General features: G+C 42.0%; 1 protein-coding gene across 1 annotated transcript in view; it reads left to right on the top strand.

Moving 5' to 3' along the window:
* The first annotated feature begins 3,416 nt into the window (after window positions 1–3,416).
* Window positions 3,417–21,073, top strand: part of LOC112967748 (phospholipid-transporting ATPase ID-like) — a 75,647-nt gene continuing 57,990 nt past the window's right edge. Inside the window, exons 1-2 of the mRNA XM_026069219.1 lie at window positions 3,417–3,653; window positions 10,326–10,404. Coding sequence (XP_025925004.1) covers window positions 10,362–10,404 — 43 coding nt within the window. The 5' untranslated portion in view covers window positions 3,417–3,653; window positions 10,326–10,361. The remainder of the gene's footprint in view (window positions 3,654–10,325; window positions 10,405–21,073) is intronic.

Below are 21,073 nucleotides of genomic sequence, written 5' to 3'. Positions count from 1 at the left end.
ATGGGAAAAGTCTCTTGTAGTAAGAGCAGCCAAGACAAAAAGCCCATCTGACCCCTCACAGACCTTGTGGGCTCTTATGACAATAACAGACCTGCCAGTGGGCCCCAAAGTGATGTTTACTCCTTATCACTCCCCTACAAAGAGGACCTTTTGGCCGGCTGGGGGAGGCGTTTGGTTGAAAGTAGTTTTGATAGCCCTGACATAGGGAGGGCTTATTGAGAGGACTGGCATTTAGTTTAAGTCTACACTGCGGCACGCTCCAGGATGTGGCATGCTCCAGGGTGTGTTTCTCTCCTGTCATTATAGTTATCCTCTCTGGTTGCTTGGAAGCATATTAAGCCACCCAATGCTGCACTAGGTTATCAGGCATGTCTGGGTCCTGTGTGCACCAAAGTCTCCGACTCTCAGAGGTTTGCTGTTTAGAAGGACAGAGAATCTGATCTTGAGGGTGGTCTGAGGGCATCCCTTAAACACCACTCTCATTAAGTCCTCAGTTTTGCGTCTTGATCATGGGCAAAATCCAACACAGACTGAATGACTGGAAGTCACTCTGCCAGCTATGGTTCTAGGATAAGGTTCAAATGGCAGGAATTTAAATCCATCCTACTCTACACTAGCCTTCTGTGGCAGAAAAAGCAGAGGAAGCAAAGGTGAAGCACCGCACTATGGAGGTAGTTACCTGTCCAGGTAAACAGCTCTTGTTTAAGGAAAAGGTAACAGCCTGAACGCCTTCTTCCCACAGGTGTGGCTGTGCCAAACTGGAATGAAGGCCCAGGGCTACAGGAGAGCACAGCAATCTAATCACTGCCTTGCTGCTTGGATGCTGTAGATAGAAAGTTTCTCTGTTTGGCTTTGTCAACCCGCACCTCAGATAGGATTCAACTCATAGATTAAGACACCTAAATTTAGATATTAGCATGTGAGCTCAGTGTTTGAGCTCCTACTACCACCAATGGAGAGCTAATGAATACACTTAGGGGAGTCTGGAGAGTGCTTCATCTCACCCAAGTGTAGTCCCTGCATCTGGTCAGCTGAATCTCTGCCCAACCATGTTGACTGGCTCCACTGACTGCAGTGGGAGCTCAGACAGCCAGCATACATGTAGTTACCTTACGCAGGCATTGAAATTTAGACAACTTACTTCACAGGCAGGAACCCTCCCTGATGTGCTCAGAAATTTGCAAAGGAGCAAGCAAATGGTGTGATCATTGGGAAGATGTTTTCCAGGGACCTATGTTTAATGCGAATACAAGAGACCTCAGGGCTGAGCTGATAACACTGAATCACTGCCGCGCTCCTAAGTGCTTCCTCACGTGTTGAACTTTGCTTACACGAGCAGGTTCATTGAAATCTGTGAGGAAAGTTAGCTGAGGGGAAAAGTCATTACCAAGGTAGATGATGCGGATTTCAGTGCCAAGAAAAAAGCATGAAAAACAAAACTGCTTACCCAGCCACGAGCTATTGTCAGGCCTAAACAACAAGCGCCAAGGCCAGTTGGTTTTACGGTTAGGTCCACTCTTTTGTCAAAGGAAGGAGATGAACCTAAAACTATGAAGGAAGAAATGGCTGAGGCCAGGGTGAAAGTAGTAACATGTCGGTATAAAGTTAGCAGCAAAGAGAGAAAGTGGAGTGGTGTGTAATGAATTGTCACTAGCTAAAAAAGCAGAGAAAAGTTCTGAGTCTAAGAAGGAGGAAAACTCCAGAATAAAGCAAGAACAAGACGTTCTGGAAATTGTGGAAGGACTGAAATTCATATAGATCCTTGTTCTTTTGCCATAGGAAAAAATGTGATACTTCAGTGAGTGACTGACTGTTGGGGTTGAGATGGGGTGTAGGTAGCAGGAACATGAGAAATGGCCAGTGCAGGGGAAATTTCTCTTCAAATTAGATGTTTATCCATTCACAATCCTCTGAAAATGACTTTGGGCTTGAGGAGATCATTCCCACATGTCCTGTCCCATGTTGGCTGTTTGTATGAATCCTTCATGTTGGAATTAGAAATCAGATTCAATGAATGTTACCTGAAATAGGTGTAGCTTTGAAGAATAACCCTGGCATCAACACAGAGGGGTACAGGCTCTTGCTCTTCCTTCAGAAATTTCTTACAATGCAAAAAGATCCTGTTTATTGCCTCTCTACACTTCATCCCTTTGTGACCACTAGACTACTGCCACTGCATTGTCCAGGACCTTCCACAGCTTTTACATCAATGGGATTCAAGAAAATTTCACCTTCCAGAAAATGCTCTTTGACAAACCCTTGACTTTCATGTTCTTAGGATTAATCAGCTGATTAATGAATTTGTGGGTAGGATTGAAATTATAATAGTGTTCACACAAATCCAATGGGAAAACACAACAGATGAAAGAAAAATGAGGGAGAGAAATGCATATAGAACTTTTATATTAAATAGACTTTCTCTTGCTGTCTGTAATAAATCGGCATGTTTCTGGCAGGCATTACTGTTGACACATCTTAGGGAGGGATATGGACATCTTAGAATAATCACAGTTCATAGGTGTAGGGAAGCATAAAGGTTGCTTGAAGTTGTAGTTGGCCCAGTTCTATTTTTGTAGAGTAGCTGGTAGGTAAAATGCTGGGAGACAGGCACATGGCGGGGAGGGGGCACTATGGTGTGAAGGGTCCTTGTAGTTGACAAAGAATTTGAGTGTGGTCTGCTGAAGGTGGGAGAGCGAGTGGGAAGGTGAAGAGGCTTGTGATCACTCTGAGAGCAATTGGCAAGGAGGACCACCTTGACAGCTGTGCTCTGTCTGTGCGGCCATGCGGGTGTCAGAGAGGCCAAGGGGAGGTAATTCTGTAAGGGATGAGTAAACCCTTACGTTTGGGCGCGTAAGCTGTCCTCTGGCTGACTAGAGGAAGCTCTGTGGTTGAGTTATGCAACTGTACTTTATGAGGTTTTTCTCTGCAGAGTTTGCTCCTTGCAACTGTTGGAAATCGGACTAGGTGGAGCCTTGGGATCAGCTTGTAGGATAGTCTCTATGTGTTTAAAGAATCCTGACTAACTTTGGGAATACAGGCAGAGAGTGGGGCTGTTTCTGGGAAATGGATCCCTTACCAAGTTCATCCTTTTTAAAAGCAATTTGATATGCTGGGCTCTTTTACTCTCTTGGTTTCCTTTTGAAAGCTTCTGCATCGGCAGGAGGTAGGTAAAGAGAGCAGCAGTTGTCTTTGGAATTAGATGGGCTATTACAGCCCGGGGTGCTTTGCTTTTCTGCTTTAGTCTTTCACAGTTTGTTGTCCTGGGCACTTTATTTTAAGAGAGCTACTACATTCTCCATATCAACAGGAAACAGAATAAAAAAAAAAAGAAAAAAAAGAAGAATTTGGCAAGGAGCCAAGACTAGTGACTGAAGTAAGAAGTAGGGAACTTAGAGTAAGTTTAGTTACTGGGACTTTTCATGGCAGACAGGATCTGCAGTGCATTTTACAGGGCTGGAGACAAGGATACAATGCCTATTTCACCGTGTAAAGAAGCTTTGGTTTCTTAGATGAATGTTGTCTCTCTGTGACTATGAGCGAAGCTGTTGATCTTGGGAGGGGATAAAGCAGCGTGTAAATGAGAAGAGAGGAGTGTATCGGAGTGCTATGGAGGGCAGTAGCTTTGTTGCTGTGACTTTTAGAAGCCTTCAAGGGTAAGATTGAATGCTTTCCTTTGACTAGTTCCTTTTCTCTGTCAGCTTCTGGGGCAGAAAACTTGCATTTTCAGACCCGAGATTTTTGTAAAGACTAATCAAAGTGCTTTGGGTTGAGTTTTTTATATGCCCGCATTGATAGACTTCTGGGTGGACTGAACTGAACTGTGCATAATTTTAGCCAGCAGCTGTATGAGGAAACTACAGTTGTTTGAACTGTTTCGGAGGGAGCAGACGGCAGTTTGCATTTCTTTCTGTGAATACTCTCTTCCTCCACTGTTGATCAGTAACCTGAGCATTACAACTAACATACCCAAAGGAGCTGAATGCAAATTTTGACAGCCATTCTGGTGTCAATTTAAAGAGGGTTTTAATGAAGACAGATGGAGGATATCGGATCATTACTTTAAAACGCGGCAGATAACAGACCGAGTCTGTTTCCCAGCAATTATAGCTAATTGTATTGACACAGTAGAGGGTAAGGAATAGGAGCAGTTTGGTTTGTGGATAATTTCATGAGTTTCTTTACATGTAGCTTGGAACAGCACCAGAAAATAGCTGAAGGGCTGGTTCACTTCATCCAGGATACCTGTTCAGGTGTTCCTGATTTAGAAAGCTGGGGAAGTTTTAGGCAAACTTTCAAACTCCTTGAAGAGAGCTAGAAATTTAAATCTGAGTCACCACTTTTGTGAATCCTGACTGCAAGATTAGTCTTTTATTGTTTCTTAAACTTATTCCAAGTTGAATCCAGGCAAATCCAGCTGCAACCAAAAATGACAGTATTATTCTGAGATTAAAAACACAAGTTTCAGTTGCCTGTTCTGCCACTCATTTTCTGTATTTTCCATTTGCAAATAGGGAGAGGTACAACCTGTGCTGTTCTCTGCTTTGCTTTTGAGGTGTTCAAACACAGGTGGATGGAAGGAGGGGCAGAGAAATATAATTGCTAATGTATATTAATGTTAAAGATGATTGGTATTAATTATTTTTAATGGCTGAAATTTTAATGTTTGCTTTAAATGGAGGAAAGCAAATGCAGCTTGCTCTTTGGAACCACGATTTGAACAATTTGACTGAAACTATTAATGCATCAGCACTTTAAATGGGGCCCTTTACAGACATGACTTTTTGTGGCACATTACAAGGTCAGTCCATACCAAGCATGCCAGGCGTTTACACTGCTCTTGCCAGAGCATTAGGAAGCATTGTACCAACTGCGATGCCCTTCTGTATGATACCTGTGAGCAAATGCGACTCTTCTTTTTTAGTACTTGACACTGTGCACCCCCTTAGCAGGTATGAAATGAAGGCATGGAAAAAATAGGGAGTTAGGAGACTTACCTAATTTATTTAAACCCTTACATATTTTCCCAACTGTCCCTCCAAATCCAGTTTAGAGTGACATGCGTTCAAAGTCTGAGGACTTAGACTTGGTTCATCTCATGATATGCAGTAGCACTACTCTGCCAAGAGCACTAGGCAACACAGGCAGTCTTGAACCTTTTCTGTCATGATGTCCTGTCCTTGGGATTCTACTTTCTCATATACTGAGCTGTTGGTTGGATATTTAGTACTAAAAAAAAAGAAAAAAAAAGAAAAAATTCTAAGACCTGTAAATATTTGTGGTTGCTACATCAGCTGAATACAGCTGAAAACATTTCCTTACAAATCTTGCTCACATGCAGAAGCTGACTTGACATGGAAAGCTGTTGAGTGAAGGCATGGCATGTGTTCTGAATTTTCAGATAGCAAGGCTATTGCATAATAAGGATGCATATGTATCACATTATTTTTGGTGGCAAAACTGACTGGAGAAATCCTGTTTTCCTGCCTACCTCTGCTGGAGTCTGGGTGCTTGTTTCCACCATCATATCACAATTCACTGCCCTGTCAGATCTGCTAATACCACTGTTTGGACAGGAATTTTGGTCTGTACTGGACTACACCCCATGATCTGGATTAAAAATAACCCTTCCAAAAATGATTATATTTAACATGGTTCATTTCACAGAGCCTGGGAACAAGGTAGTGGGAGCAGAAGCACCAAGTGTTCTTTAATTCATATTTATCATTGAATCTGATGTATCATGTAGCTACACCCAGAGAAACTGGGCCAAGAAACAAACCATATTTTCCACTTGGAACATCTGCTTTCTGTTCATCAGAGTGGTGTCTTTTCTGATTTTTCTACTTATTGTTGCAGTGGCAAGGAGTGCCTCCTTCCATCTGCAGTTTGCAGTAGACTGCCTTTGCTCTCGGTTGGCTAATTACCCTTAGCAAGCCACGTTTTTGGATTAGGTTGTGGCCTCTGCAAATTCCACTTGTCATGGCTCATTACAACCTGCCTCTTACGCAGAAGGAACATTGGAATTGCGTTCTCAAGCCAAATCTAGATTCTGGCTTTTGTCTCTCAGGCCTTAAATAAGGCTGAGCTTGGATTTTGAAAAAGCGTCCCCTCCCTATTTAAGACCCATCAAAGTAGCTTCTCTCACTGCGGATATTAAAGTGCTCAGAGCTCATGATTAAACTGTCAGTAGCCGTAGAGCAGGTGGACTGCCTTTGCAGAAGCATAGGCCCTAGTTAGACAGTTTGTAGAGCACTGTATATACGAAAGTCTTCCACAGTGAGAAGAGGAAATTTATTCATAGCTTATACCCCCAACTCCCCATAAATGAGGAACTGGGAATTTGATCTTTAAATGATTTTCGCTATAGGCTCTGGAAAGATGGGGAAGTAACACATGTCCTGTTAAGCAGGGGAGTTGGAACTGCATGACTAAGATCTCTTTCGAATACCGTGGGCCTCAGYTGATTACTGAACAGCACAGGAGGAAACAGAAATGAAACAAAATAGTCAAACGGAAAATGAAGCAGCAAAAAAGTCCAGCTGAGCTGACATAAGCCATGAAAGACAACTTGAGGAGATTTAAACAGTGCTTCACTTTGCATCTGAAAATCACTGGTGCCCGGGAAAATGAAGGCAAACAGGAAGTGGTCTGCATTTTGGCTATAGGAAGTTTTCATATGTTTTATGGTTTTCAGTTAATTCAGAAATAAGAGGTTGTGAAAATGTCATACCAAAATTTGAGAAGTACTTCACACCACATGAAAACGAAGCGTATGAGAGACATCATTCTTCCAGAAAGCGCAAAGGGAAATTAAAACCATAGCAGTGTATGTGACTGATACGAGGCTGAAGATCCATTGTTGCAATTTTTGAAGAGAAGCTGAACCTCTGATTTAAAAATAAAGCAAGACATAAGAAAAGACAACTGAACAAGGATGTGAATTCTGATCACAACTGGAATATGGAACAAAACCCTGGAGGAGACTGTTGATAGATACAGGTGGAGAGTTCCTTGACCCTTAAGGTACAACTGAGAGCCCAAAATGTGCCAAGAAAAAAAAAAGGCTGGCAGAGTTAACATCAGCCAAGAGGAACACATCTTGCTGTAGAAATTGTGAGCACTAGCACAAATGAGAACTGTACCTGGCACTTGAGGAACAGGTGAAGGAACTGCAGCGGTCAAAGCAGTCTGCAGTGATCAAAGCAATCGAAGYGACAGCTAGCACTGGTATGAAGTGCCGAGCACCAACAAAGAGGATAACTCCACCACCATTTGCTTAGGTTTGTTTTCATACTTGCAGCAGAAAGACAATGAACTCTCAGGCTGAAAACAAGCACATGGAAGTATTAAGGTGTATTGCCAGAAACTGTGCTATTAGCAGACAGGCACACAAAGAAGCAACAGACTGTGAAAAACTCAGAGATAAGATTGCTAGCTAAAGGAGTATGAGAATGAGATGCATGCATCAAAAACAAACTGGAAAAATAAGATATTTGTAATATTATCAAAATAAAGAGTACACCTTAGCGGGTTAGGCCTTTAGTGTCAAGCCTTTAGTGTCATTATGGGTGCACCCATTGAATACTGACATACTCAAATGACACTGTGATTTTGGCAAGGCAAGAACTGAATTTTGCTTAGAGGATCAGGTCAGCTTTGGAAAGATTTGTAACTCATGGGCTTTAGCTAAGCAAGCTGCTGTGATAAATCTGTGTGATGCAAGTAACATATTTGGAAAGATATCAGTACAAATGGATATGGTAAAGTTATCATCCATGTCTGCCCTAAAATACAAGTTTTCATTGGAATGGTGAGCCTGTAGGAATATTTGTGCTTAATCAAGCTGCCCTTAAAGGTAATTTGAATTTGCTGCTGAGCAAAGATATTCAACAGATGCAATTCTGATCAAATGCACTGAGAAGCTGAAGGAATTAAAGATGCCTTGAGACAAAATAGTGTATTGTTGCAGGTTTTTTATCATACTGCTGTCATGCCAGAAACCAGTGATTAATGTACCACAGTAATTAACAAAACCCAAGTGTCAGAGCTGGAGGAAGTTTCATGATTTTATTTATGAGAAGCTGATCTTAACTCTATTGTTTGTTTGACTTTATTATTGCTGAAAGAAGGCTTATAACCTCCCTTCTCTCTGCTCTCCCATAAAAATAAACACCCTTTTTTTCCTCTACTGAAATTATGTGCCTTTCAATTAAGTACACAGCTGGGAGAGGTTTAGTAGTTGCAGATAGTCTTTCTGAAGCATTTGGCAAATACAGCAAAGTCCAGAGTTCAGCACTGTACCTGTATCAAATGATTACAACCGACCAACCCTTTGCAATCTTATGCTACATGTGGACTGTGATTATCAGATCTGCGGCTCTTGGTGCTCTAGGAAGAGTCAAAGGTCTTTACCTCTAGGTGTGCAGGGAGCATGTCTCACCCCTCCCACCTGTTTATGAGGAGCTCAGTCCTAGTTAGGAATTTTTTATAAGACATAGGATTAACAATCCCAAAATGATACGGAAGAATATGTTGAAAATTATACAGTAAGGTCAGTTAGGGATGGAAAGTAAAAGAAGTGCTAGCGATATTTTATATTAACCTCAAAAGAACAGCAGGATTGAGAAAGATTTAGGTTGTGACCTTGAGTATTGTAACTTTAAGTGGCTTAACTCCATGGACAGAGGAAACTTTYGGGAGAAGTATTGCCCAAACATTCGTTCTGGTGAGCAGAAACAGTTGGATCTATGTGAGTGACTGAAAAAAGGATCTCTCTCAAGGACTGTGGGCACAGAGGGGTTCCTGAGCACTGCGGTAACTGAGTGCAACTGGTGCATAGCTGGGAGCACTGTGCCTAGGCTGCTGTGGGTCCAGGGCCTCCAGCGGTCAGCAGGYTGGCTGGAGCATTACCAGCTGCTGTTTGCAATATTTCAGGCTCATTGAATTACAGCTGCTGAAAATAGCTCTGCTTTAGCATCTGGGATGAAGAAGATCTGTACAGTAGTGTTCAACCTATGCAATCATTGTAGAGTTTTTCCTCAAGTTTATATTTGTTTTCTGGAAAGAAGTGAAACTCAAGCTTGCACCCGGCACTGACCAATGATGTTGTATCAGGAGTGCACCTAGACAGTGGCATGGGCCATATTCACGCTTGTGAGTTTCTGAAATGTGGTATATTGTCTGCTGTGCTTGTCTCCTTAGCCAGCCTTGCTCGGGCACATATAGAACATGATTTAAAGTAAGTGGCGCTTTAAAATTAAACAGGAGGAGTTGGTATGTTTTTGTATGAGAGACAGTATGAATGTCTGCAAGTTGCTGTGGACTCATTGTGGGTGTTCTTTACCCATAACTTTTAATTTTTCTTCATGAAACATGAGCAGTGACAAAGTACAACAACTTCATTCTATCACTTAGTTACAGTCATCTAGAAAACTTATTTTAGTTAAATCATGATTCCCTCAAACTTCTCTGTTTGGCTCCATTACTCTGTTTAGCAATTAATACAGCATTCCTGTTGATTCAGGCTCTGGGTCAGCCAGGCGTGCAGGGGAATGCTGCCTTTTCCCACTGTTCATGGATCTTCACAACCTGTCAGCACCAACATGACCATTAAGTCCTTTAAATAAACAGTGCTATGCTGGGAGCACAGGAAGTTTCATCACCAACAGATTTGATATGATTTTTCTAATGCTCAGTCTCTCTGACTATCAGAACATGTTAAGTGCCTTAAAAGCATTTCAGGTGCCTAGCTTTAGGCTTCTGAGCCAGAAATTTTACAGCCACTAGGGGAAAACTTTTACTTGGAGCCGTACAAGCTAGTCAGCCTCAAACACTGAGGATACCCAACAGATGGGCAACAGTGTGAGCCAGCACATGTTGAGAACAGGCAGATATACAGGAAGCCAGTGTTTCCCACTGTTTGCTTCTCTTCAGTGAGGCTAGTCTGGCTGTGGGTAGTCACACAGTTCGTTTGTATCTTAAATGCAAGCCCTGTGAGTGTCTTCATCCTTTTCATATAGGGTCAAGGTAGTAGGGAATATTCTTTTTGGCCTCTCCTTCATTGGCCCCTTCTCTGTGCTATGTCAAGAGATGAACAGATCAAAATGTCCAAGGTAAAGTAACCTACACTGAAAGAGTGCAACTTGCAAACCTGAGATGGTTTTATGTTTAAAACTTGCTATGTGAAGAACTGTGGCTGTTGATCATATTGCTTTGGAGCTAGTATCTCCCATTGTAAGGCTGTAAATCATATGTTTGTGTTACATCATGTCATGCTGCGTGAATAGAAACCCCCATTGTGAATTACCTTCTCTCTTGTCTTGCAGAAATTCCATGGAGTTGGACTAAAATAAAGTTTTGGGATGCCTCTATTTGGATTAAAATTTGGAAAGAAGAAATTGAAAGGTGAGTGAGGTCTGGTAATACCATTGTCACTGATGACAACCTAAGGAATGTGAACTCAGCACATGCGCTAGCCCTTGAGAACATGCTTGGGAGCATGTCTTACACCCCCTGAGCAGGTGCAGGAAGACGCATTCTGTTTACTTTCCCTGCGTTTACTGCTACCTCAGGGAAGTGCTGCAGACTGTGTCCCGGTGAACAGGAGAACATTAAAAACAGAACTGTCTGTACTCTATCATAGAACACAACTRGCTTTTTTTGGTGTCCTTTCTACATGGGTATCTTGGAGTGGGGGGAGTGATGCCCAGTGCCCTCTCTCAAGGCAGAAGCAAGTTAGTCTGATGGCTTGCTGCCGTTACTTGATGATGAAAAGTGTTAATGGCAAAGGCCCAGATATTCCCTTTAGTAGAGGCAAGGAGAAGAGGAAAGTAGAGGGGTGCACCCTGAAAGCTGCAGAAGGGAACACTAGCCCTGGAGTAGAAACCAGGGCCTACACAATTCCTTCCTTGTGAGCTCCATGTGGCATCCTGAGACAGACCCCAAAACAAATGGGTATAGAGATAGGGAACAGCCATTCTCTGCAGCATGATCTTCACCAGATTTTCCAGCAGAAATCCTTGCAGGGAGGGATGCTTGGAGCATATTAATCTACGTTCTGTGGGGAAGCTACTGTGGGTAGGCTGGAGGATAGAAGTGGGGTAAACTGGGTGCTGCTTCAAGAGAGAATGGCATCTCATGCAAACGCCCTGCAATCCAGGGATGTACATGTTGAGTTTGGGGCTCAGCTGCCTCAGACACCTTGTCCATTTAGCTGGTCTGTGTGATTGGCTCTCCTGCTCCCTCCCAAAAGTTTCAGCCTGATCTCTGTGCTCTGTCTCAGAGCTCTCCTGTGGTTTTTCTCATGCCGGCAGGGAGCTGGTGTCATCAACAGCTTTTTTTATATGAAGAAGAAAGAGCCTAAAGGCAGGAGATCCACGTGCTCAAGCCTCATTCAGAAGCCTGTCTATATGGCCTTTACTCATCCATTCATTTAGCCCTGAGAGCGTGTGTATATATATTATATATATTCTGCCAGCAATGATTACTTTCACTGTTCCCCTCACCAGTGTTGTTTATTCCACCCCTCTTGCACACTGCCTCACAGGATGGCCCCCTGAGTCCTGAGAGGGACACAGAAGAGACAAAGGCATCCAACAGGAGGGCTACTGGTATATACTTAAAGTGGACCAGCTTCCTGCAGCTCCTTACAGTGTTCATCTGTACTGGGGCTTTGCAGCAGGAGTAACTGAGCTGAGTCTAGTATTTTAGCATTTCATCTCCAGGCCCAGGTTGCTATCAAGGTGCCCTGATATCTTTTCAGGAATCCATGTCAGCAGCTTCGGCATTAAAAGGGAAAGTCTTTGACTTTGCCTTTCCAAGGGCTCTTGTTGTTCCTCCCTGTATAAGATGGACACAGAGGTTAGTGCCCTACTCATACTTTGACACGAATTTTCTTTTTCCCCCAACCTGTCTGAGCTCAGAAGACTGAACAGCTTTTTCCCAAGGGTTTATGTTGCAGTTGTGCTGCTGTTTGCCCTTCCTAGTGCAGGGGAGACTGTGTGCCCTGGAGTGAGGACAGGGGCATCTATTTGCTGTTCTGATAGTCCCCAAAGAAGGAGTTGTGTCTTCTCACGGGGAAGAATCTCTGCCAGCTTGAGGTCTCTTTCTCCATCTTGGCTTTGGAGAGGAGATACCCTGTGCTTGTCTGAGTCACTGTCCACCCAGGGCACCTCTGCTTGTAAAGCAGTAGTTGTTCTGATTATCAAAAATACTGTGTTGCTGTATTAGGAAAATTTTGTGTTTTGCCCAGCCCTGTATCTGGACTTTAGTGGAGTAGTGTTCAGTTCCTCTCCAACCAAGTGTCTGAAAGACTCAGAACCTCAGATCTTCCTAGATATAAAGGAACATACTTTTCAGGGAAAGATAATTTATTTTCACATTTTATGTGCTTTGATCACCAGTTCAAAACCAGTGAATTCAGAAAGGAAGAAGTTCAGAGAAGGCTAAGGGAGACTGGGCTGATCAGGGAATGAGGAGTTTCTATAAAAGGAAGCTAAAAAAGTTTTTTTTTCTTTTTTCTTTTTCTTTTTAATTCTTTAGTCTTGCAGCCTAAAAGCCAATGGGGTTATGATTGCTCTTTGCAAACATTTCACTGGAGTACATGCCAGGGATGAAGTGCTATTTTAATAAAACAATTTAGGAGCCTTTGTGTTGGGAGACATATTTAGGCCTGTGCTGCCTCAGAACAGATGAGGTTCCTCTGTGGGGAACACCCAATACACTCTCACTTCCTAGGGGGACAGCACTGCTCTAATTTCCATTCCAAAAACAAAGCTGGACTAAACTTGACATTATACCACTAGCATAGGCCTCGAAAGACACTTATGGGAGAGAATGGATTACCTCAGGTGTAAACTGCTGAAACTGGGATCAGTATTCCTCCCATCAGAATCAGTAACATTTTGCTCATTCTCCCCAGCAAGCCATGGCTGTTTTCTTATAAGCTAGGATGCAAGAAAAATTAGGAGGATTTTTTTCAGGATGGATATAGTTTAACTAGACAAGTAACATGTTCTGAACTTCTTGGAGACGAGAATCAACTTTTTATAGTTTTGTGTTCTTTACACAAGTAGCAGGGATATAATTAAACCTCAGTTTCATAAAACAATAATATGTGATGCCATGTGAGATACTTGCACAAAAACTGTTGAAGGAAACCAGTTCCTAGATGACTAAACCTTAGTGAAGCTGTTCAAGCTGAAATGSGGAAATATGCATGTTTTAGATAAGCAGCAGAACCATTTTTGTGGAAAAGATGTCTGACTGAGATCTTCCATGCTGAGGTTTAACCTGCAAGTAGCATTGCCTAAGCAGAGAAGAATGGGGAGACTTTATGTTCATGTAGCATGTGGGAAAAAATAAGGATCAGGCTGTGACAATGGCTAATAAACACGGAATATTTGTGCTCATTGGCTTGGCCCCGTGGCAGCTAAACTCAGCACTGGAACTTCAGACCAAAACAAAAGGATGAGGATGGTCGAGTACCATCTGTGAAATGAACAGCAATAGAGAACAGGGAAATTCCACTACACTAATAACCTGACCCCTAGGTGTGTGCCAGGGAGTGCTTCCAGTTGATGGTTAGAGCCCGTCATTCCTGTAACTTAGTCATCTTAAGCCCAGCCTAGGGACACTGTGAGAGGAAGAGGAAGGCTAGGAACTGAGCTCAGGTTTTGAGGAAAGTGAACTGCATTGGGTTTTCCTTGTCACTGCTGGAGACAGCCTGCTCTCCAGGACAGCTGGTTTATGASCAGCCAAGCTCTGGGCAGAGCTCAGCAGGATCAAGCAGCTCCATACGGAGAAGCCTGACTGGGAGGGTGACAGTGCCTGATCTACAGCCCAAGAGTGGCTCTGCTGACGTAAAGCTTGGCTGGCTTTGGGACTCCCATTCAGATCTAATAGGAAATCTTTTATGACCACAGACACTGGGTATGAAAAATGTATTTATTTTGACATAATTTCCCATGAGGAAAATAACTGTGAATTGAAAAACTTTTCAAAGTTTGTTTCAGAGCTGTATTTATTTTTATGATTTTACATCACTTCCCATCACTGTGTATCACTGTTATTAACAACATGTGCAATTGCATCAAGCTGTTGCATTACCAGCATGCCTAGGAGATACTGTCTTCTAGTAAAGGATATGATATAGTTCGATTAGTACCACCTAGTCACTGTCAGAATAGTTTTTAAAATACAAATAATTTAACTATTATTTCAGCTGTTTTATTTGGCATGTTGATATTTGTCAAAATATGATGAACCACTATTACAGAAAACAGAATACAAGTGATATAAAATTCGAAACCAAATTTGGAAAAATAGAATTTCCAAAATTAAAATTTCCCAACATGAAGAAGAGACAGAATTTCCACTTGGTAAAATGTTTGAAAGCACTCGTTTTCATTCTGAAGTGGACTGAAAACGAGTATGTGAACATGTAGATATTCCTTAAGAAATAATTTGTTGCAAGGCATTTCTGAGACATGGTGAGTTCCACCTAGCTGAGGGTCTGGGCAAGGGACGAGTGAGACATCTTGAGCAGGAGGAAGGGAAGGACAAACCAGGACCAGTGCTATCACAGGAAAAGGGGAAAGGGAGACGTGGGGCAGCCTCTGTCCTTGCCATAAAGACCTAATAAAGAGTATTTTTTGTTTTAAGCTTCTCTAGGACTTTCCAGGACTGTGTCACAGAGGTACTGTTTGGCCACCTGTGTAGTACATGTTGGGCAGAGCTGAGGCGTCCTTTTGGAGCCCTCTTTTCCTCTCACAGTTCTCTCTCTCCTTATGGTGATAATATGAAATGCTGCAGGACCTAATACTGAACTTTATCTTAAAGCTAAATATTTCCTGGACCTGAGGCAGAAATAATGCCAGTTCACTCTCAAAATTTTTTGTTTCAGACCTTGCATCTGTTGTATGACAATAGAGATATCTTAGGACATCTCTTGAAGGGGTCCTATATTAGGTGATGCCAGAAAAAAATCATTTTGCATTAATGCCTTGTCCAGGAACATGCAAAATGTTTTACCTGTGTTGTCAAATTCCAGTTGTCATGTAGTGGTTTTTTAGTGCTGACAGTAGGTTTAGCTCTGTAGTAGGCACAAAAGAGACAGTCCTTGACCAAAGAGTTTACCTTCTACAAAAGTATATTTCTTACATTTCATTTCTTCATAAGGAAGGAGGATTCTAGTCCTTTCAGAGGACTCTGTCTTGTTTTTAAGTTATGGGAGGCAAAAAGATGTGATAAGGAAGATCTTCATTTAAGAACAGAAGATCAGGCAGGAGGGAATAGGGCTAAACCTATTTATAGTGGTGTATCCGAATGGTCTTGCCTCAGGATTTTTAAATTAAATYCCTTTTACTCTCAGCATAAACCAGTCTGTGCCAAAGATGAAAATGCAAGTGATTGCCAGAACAAATTATCTCCAGCCACAGCAGCCAGAGAGGCTCCACGGAGGAAYGGGCATCTGCCATTTAAAAATGTTTCATAACACGGCGGCCTTGAGAGCCCTTCCTTTGAGTCAATAATAAAAAATACGTTTGTTTACCAGGCACCTGTGCATGTGCGTGCTCTGAGCAGGGCTTGACTGTAATCTTCAGCTTTCCCACTTCCGTCCCACCTGGTTCTTACCTGTCCTTCTGCTGCATACACAGTCCCTGCACCATATCAGACTTTGGCTGCATTTCAAGTCATAGATGGGCTTTGGTTTGGTACTATAGAGCAACTGGCACATTTTAGCACCCTATAGGTTACAGTGTTAGATTGATACACAGGTAATTATGGTACAGTTTTTGTCTGTGTAGATGTTTAACCCCTGTGAGCCTCAGGTCCCTCATATAGCTCGTCTCTTCACCACATATTCTCTGATCTTTATTAAAATTGTAAGCTGTAAAAAACTGTTTGGTAAAGATCCTTTATATATATATATATTTTTATATATATATATATTTATATATATACACGTCTATGTATAGCACTCACTCAGTGCAGCTCTGACCCCCGCAGGCACTGCTGTATTATAAATTTAAAATCCTATGGTATTGCTGTTATAAAAATTATGCTTGTTGAGTTGAACCCAACTATAGGGACTCTGCCCCAGTACAATACCTGCAAATCAAGAAACTTGTTGCATGGTTCATTTATCACTTATGATTGCAAAATGGAGCAGTTATTGCTCTAATGTGAAGGGAGACTTTAGCTAGTAGGTTGCATAATAACCTCCGTAGGAGTAACAATTTAATTTCCCTAATAAAGTATATAATGACTTGCCCTCTCCCATGGAGTTGTCCTTTGGTGGACACTGTAATTTTCTTTATTTGGGGGTGGGGGACAGAGGTACCAGCACACCATGGCAGATTTCAGTTACTTGCCCACATGGAGTAACAGTCAGGCGCAGACCAGAAATAAGGGACAGTTCTCTGCCTGTGAAGAGGTGGGTGATCTCCTGAGTGCCAGATGCACAGTGGCACTTCTGCCATCACTGAGAGGTGGTGCAGAAAGCTGGATCACACGGCACCTCAACAGCAGATGAGGTGCCTGAAAGTAGGAGCCACAAATGTAGCAGGGAGATGAGACATGGTGGAAGGAGGCTCATCTGTGAAATCTGAAACAAAAATGTGCTGCACGGTGGAGGTCTTGTGAGGCTGGTTATAGCCTGATGGGTGTGGGGGAGGCCTGAATTACTGCTGCCCAAAGGATAGGATTGGGAAGGTCAGATACATGCTCCGGGGAACAGAAGAAGAGTGTTACACAGCCCAGCTTTCACATCTTGGTATTGGTATGCTTTTTTTTTTTCCCCTTCAGGGAAAACTGAATAGATGAGGCCAGCACCCTGGTGCCACTATTTGTAGCTGATTCAGTGCAATTTTTATGCTCTTGAGGTTACTTGTTTAAAGGGTGGGGCAGAGATTTTTGTTGTTGTTGTTGTTGTTGTTGTCTCTACACTATTGTCAGTCTTGGTTGCTCCGGCACTCCCCTAAATGGGTTGTGTTCATTTCATGCATGAGCTTGTATATAACTTGGCAAAACCAAGCAGATCTTAACCTCCTGCTCCTTGGAGCCACAAAACCTAGTATCTGCAAACCTTTCCAATGGCCTGTTCAAAGCGTTTCTCTTGGCATATGCTCCTTAGCATAAACCAGCAGCAAATTTCCAGGATCTCTGACCAGATCTTGAATCTAACCTTTTGCAGGACTTTTCCATGCAACAGTCCTAATGCAGAAGCCTGGTGGGCTGGCCAGTTACATTTATAGCTGATTTTTGGCATGGATTTAACATTATTCAATCCAGATGTTATTCTGTGGTTTAGCTCCTAAATCTGTCTGCCTGAGAAAACAGCCACTTTCCCAGTGACTTGGTCTCAGTGGTTAGACCAAAAACTGGGCACTAGGCCATATTTGTGTATGCTGAGTTTCCACTGATGAATAATTTAAAATAGTTTTCAGTGGCAGTGAAATGATAACTTGGAGCACAAATCTCATTCCTTCTTTCCAGTGATTTGTGACCACAGTTTGCAGAAGCAGAAGGTTTAATATGAGTTGCTTAGAGGTAAAAGTTTCAAGAATCGGAAAAAAACTCTCATCTGCTAACCCTTCAGTTTTCCCCTCCCTTTTTACTCAGTGCCTCCAGAATTAACAGTGCATGATAAGACATGTGTGCTTGGATCTACAGCCAAAATATTCTGAGCTGTGGTTTCCAGGCATATCTGAGCTAAYGGTAGGGTTTCTCTAGCACTTTGTTTATAGCGATTATCCAAGAGGCTTCATTTCTGTCCAAACTGTTACAGAAACAAATRAAAGCGGTGTCTGACCTATCACAGTTGAGAACTGCTTGTTTCAGAAACACAGCAGGAGGGCCTCTGTTCTCTGCTGGTAAAAATAAAACCACTGAGACAGTGTTGCTCTGCGCATGTGGTCAGTGGTGGTTCTCCTTTTGTGTAGCTAGAGGAGAGTTTTGCTTGCTGACCATGTTGGATGAGGCATCCTTTGCAATTTGTTGTGGCTGTTCTTGCTTTAACAAAGGTATTGGCTGTTATTTCCAGTAAGGATAATGAATATCTTGTCATTAGAAAGTGGCCTCAGATCTTGGCCTTTGGGAATGCCACTTCTCAGAAAGCTGATGACCATTAAGAGCTCGGGTCTCCAGAAAGGGAAGAGTCCTGGTGTTCAGGGTGGATTTGCTAGGGCAGGCCAGAGAATTTCCAATCAGTTTTGAACCCAGGTTCATGGCTATGTGGGACCTTCAGGAAATCCTGCTCTTAGGTACCATGTTGATGCTGGTGCACCATTCAGGTGCTTCTTCYGTAGTTGTACAGAGGGGATTGTGTGATGCTGGGCAGCAGCCTGAGAAAGGGGGAAAAATGCTTTGCTTGTCTGAGCTCTTCTGTGTAAGTGCGTGGCATGTTTGAACAGTTCTGCCTCCGCTTTTCGACAGCTGAGAGCAGAGTTGGCTCTCTGTCCCCTGGCCTAGCACGAGCTCTGCTAGTGCATTTCTACAAGCTGATAGATTTTTCAAACTTTTGTCATCTAATCCTATTTACTTTGAAGCCATTTATCATTTTTGTGGATTTTATGCTGGGACTAGACTTGGAGTCCCTGGGGAGAGGACTGGAGTAGCACTTACTRTATAGGAGGAAATCTGTGAGTGTAGGGAAGTTCCGTTTTTAACAAATGACTGTATCTGTTATCTTCTTTGATAATACCAGTTACGCTCAAGAAAATACCTGAAGGGGCATGTAACACAATAGTTAAAGCTCTGCAAGCCCGAACCTCCTGAGCTCTGCTTCTGTTTTTCTTTTGGACACTGGACAAGTTACCCTGATCTCTCTGTACAGTGTTTTACCCATTGTGAAAGAAGAGAAAAATGTGTCTGAGGAAAGCAGTAAAGGAATTAAGCACTCTGAGGGTCTTGAATGAAGCCTCTGTGCTGATCTGAATCACCCAGCCAAGGCAGATGGGAACTGATTTGAAAATGTCTGACTAGATGTGCCTGAAAAAAAGGGAAAGCACATTCACCTGCTAACACAGTAAGAGGGTTTTAAGTAAGTAATTAGAAGACCTGATGACAACAGCCTACAGGCAGACATTAAAAGACAAATGGTGATCTGGAAAGGGTCTTAAAAATTAGGGATGCAGTGTTATTTATAGGGTTACTGGAGGAAAAGGAGGAAGGATAGCAGTTCAATACATTAAATAGCTTAGATGTTAGCTAATGCAAGAGTGGATAAACAGGAAGAACTAGATGTCTTAATAAATCATTTAATAGGTATAACAGACGCGATGGGCTAATTCATGAGGCCTTAATTAAATATATTAATATAAATTTTATATTAATTTATTAATATATTATATTAATTTAATTAATTTTTATTAATATAAAGGAACAGAGCTTATTAATGTAAAAGAACAGAGCTTATTCTGGAAAGGGAAGAGATGTTTTCCTTGTATGTTCATGTGCTCTGATATCCAGCGTGTAGAAAGAAACGAACAAAATAGCAGATCTCTGAATAGTGATACAAGGGTGAAGAACATAAACATATCAAACCAGGAAGGACAGTCTTTTGTGAACAATTAGTATGGTTATCTGAAATACAGGGCACGGTGGTAACAGAGAATTCTAACTATGCAGACATACAGTTGGAAAGGAACGTACGGGAACATGATCTGTTCAGCCTGTTCTTGGAGTGAGTTGGTACAACCCTTCCATACAGAGGTGGACAGTTTTTTGGAACTAGAGAGATGAAGTCGCAGTATGATATTTAGGAGAGGAAAAACTGACAACAGGGAAGTGTTTAAAATGGACTTCAAGAAGGAAATCTCAGTAAATATGGAGAACTAGTAACTAATATCTCATGGGAATCTGGGGTGGGGGGGGAATTATTAAGTAGAGCTGTCATTTCCTTAAATCAATTATATAAAGGGCRTAAGTGCAAGCTATCATGTTGCAGAGAAAGCTTTGGAAGGGTGAATAAAGCAGCTAAATCATAAGCTCTTCATTCACCTCAGACAGAAGAAGGATGCCAATAGAAGTTGCACAGCAGGCTGCTTTATCCAGGACAAACTGTGTGGCAAAGGCACAAAGTGATAAAAAGCTATCAAGGACATAGAGGGCAATAAAAGTTGTTCTGTAACCGTTGGGTTCTCTAGGGTACTGTAACCCTTCTATTAAGAGGCAGATCAATGAAGATTTATGTCTGCTACTCAGTGAAAAAAGCTCAGCAAATAATGTGAAGAAGTCTGCTCTTTTTTTTTTTTTTTTTGCTTTAGTCAGACATCTAACACATTTCTTGCCAACAGTGGAGGGGGGAGAGAGATTTTTGCCTGGAATAGAGAAAAAACAGGTCATTTAGGTAAGGTAGATGTTTTCCATTGGTTTCACTGGGCAAAGTTAATTGTGTACTAAAAGAGAACTGCCTGGAGCAATATTGTCTTTGGGAGTTTTTGGAGCACAGAGAGGCAAAGTTCAGAAGACTGGGAAAAGAGCAAAAGAGCTTTCTAGGACATCTATCTTGAAACAGAGGGAAAAGAAGAAAACGGTGCAATTTTAGATGTATTGGCTTTGCTTCTTGGATAAATGTTGAAACAATCAAACAAACCACTTCAAAGTAGTTGGGGAGGGAAGAGATGATTAACAGTCAGCAGTTCAGAAAAACTCCATTAAGCCAAAATTAATTCTGTATTAGTGGCAGGCCTGAGGGCTAGGGAAGAAGTCATAGACAGCTGTCATGTATCTTGAGAGACATGCTCAGGATAAAATCGCCACAGAGTGAGTGCCAAACTTTTCAGAAAAAATACACTGACAATTGTTATCAACGATTCATTATCATCAAACTCGCGGGATTCATCAGGGATGTATCCTAGATCTGGCATTCAGTATTTTCTCTTCCAACTTGGCTGGCAGAATAAAGAACACATTTATTAAATCTGCAAATGGTACAACCCTGGCAGGAATTACAAGCACACTGAAAGATAGTAACTACAAGCATACTAAAAGATGGGATTAGAATTGGCTAGTTGGAGAAATAGTCCGAAAAAAATTGGATGCAGTTCAGTAAGGGCAAATGTAAGATTTG

This window comes from Apteryx rowi, unplaced genomic scaffold, assembly GCF_003343035.1.
Source record: "Apteryx rowi isolate R43461 unplaced genomic scaffold, aptRow1 scaffold_289, whole genome shotgun sequence".
In the NCBI taxonomy this organism is placed as follows: domain Eukaryota; kingdom Metazoa; phylum Chordata; class Aves; order Apterygiformes; family Apterygidae; genus Apteryx; species Apteryx rowi.
The sequence above is the reverse complement of the archived record's forward strand: the minus strand, read 5'-3'. Positions and strand labels throughout refer to the sequence as shown.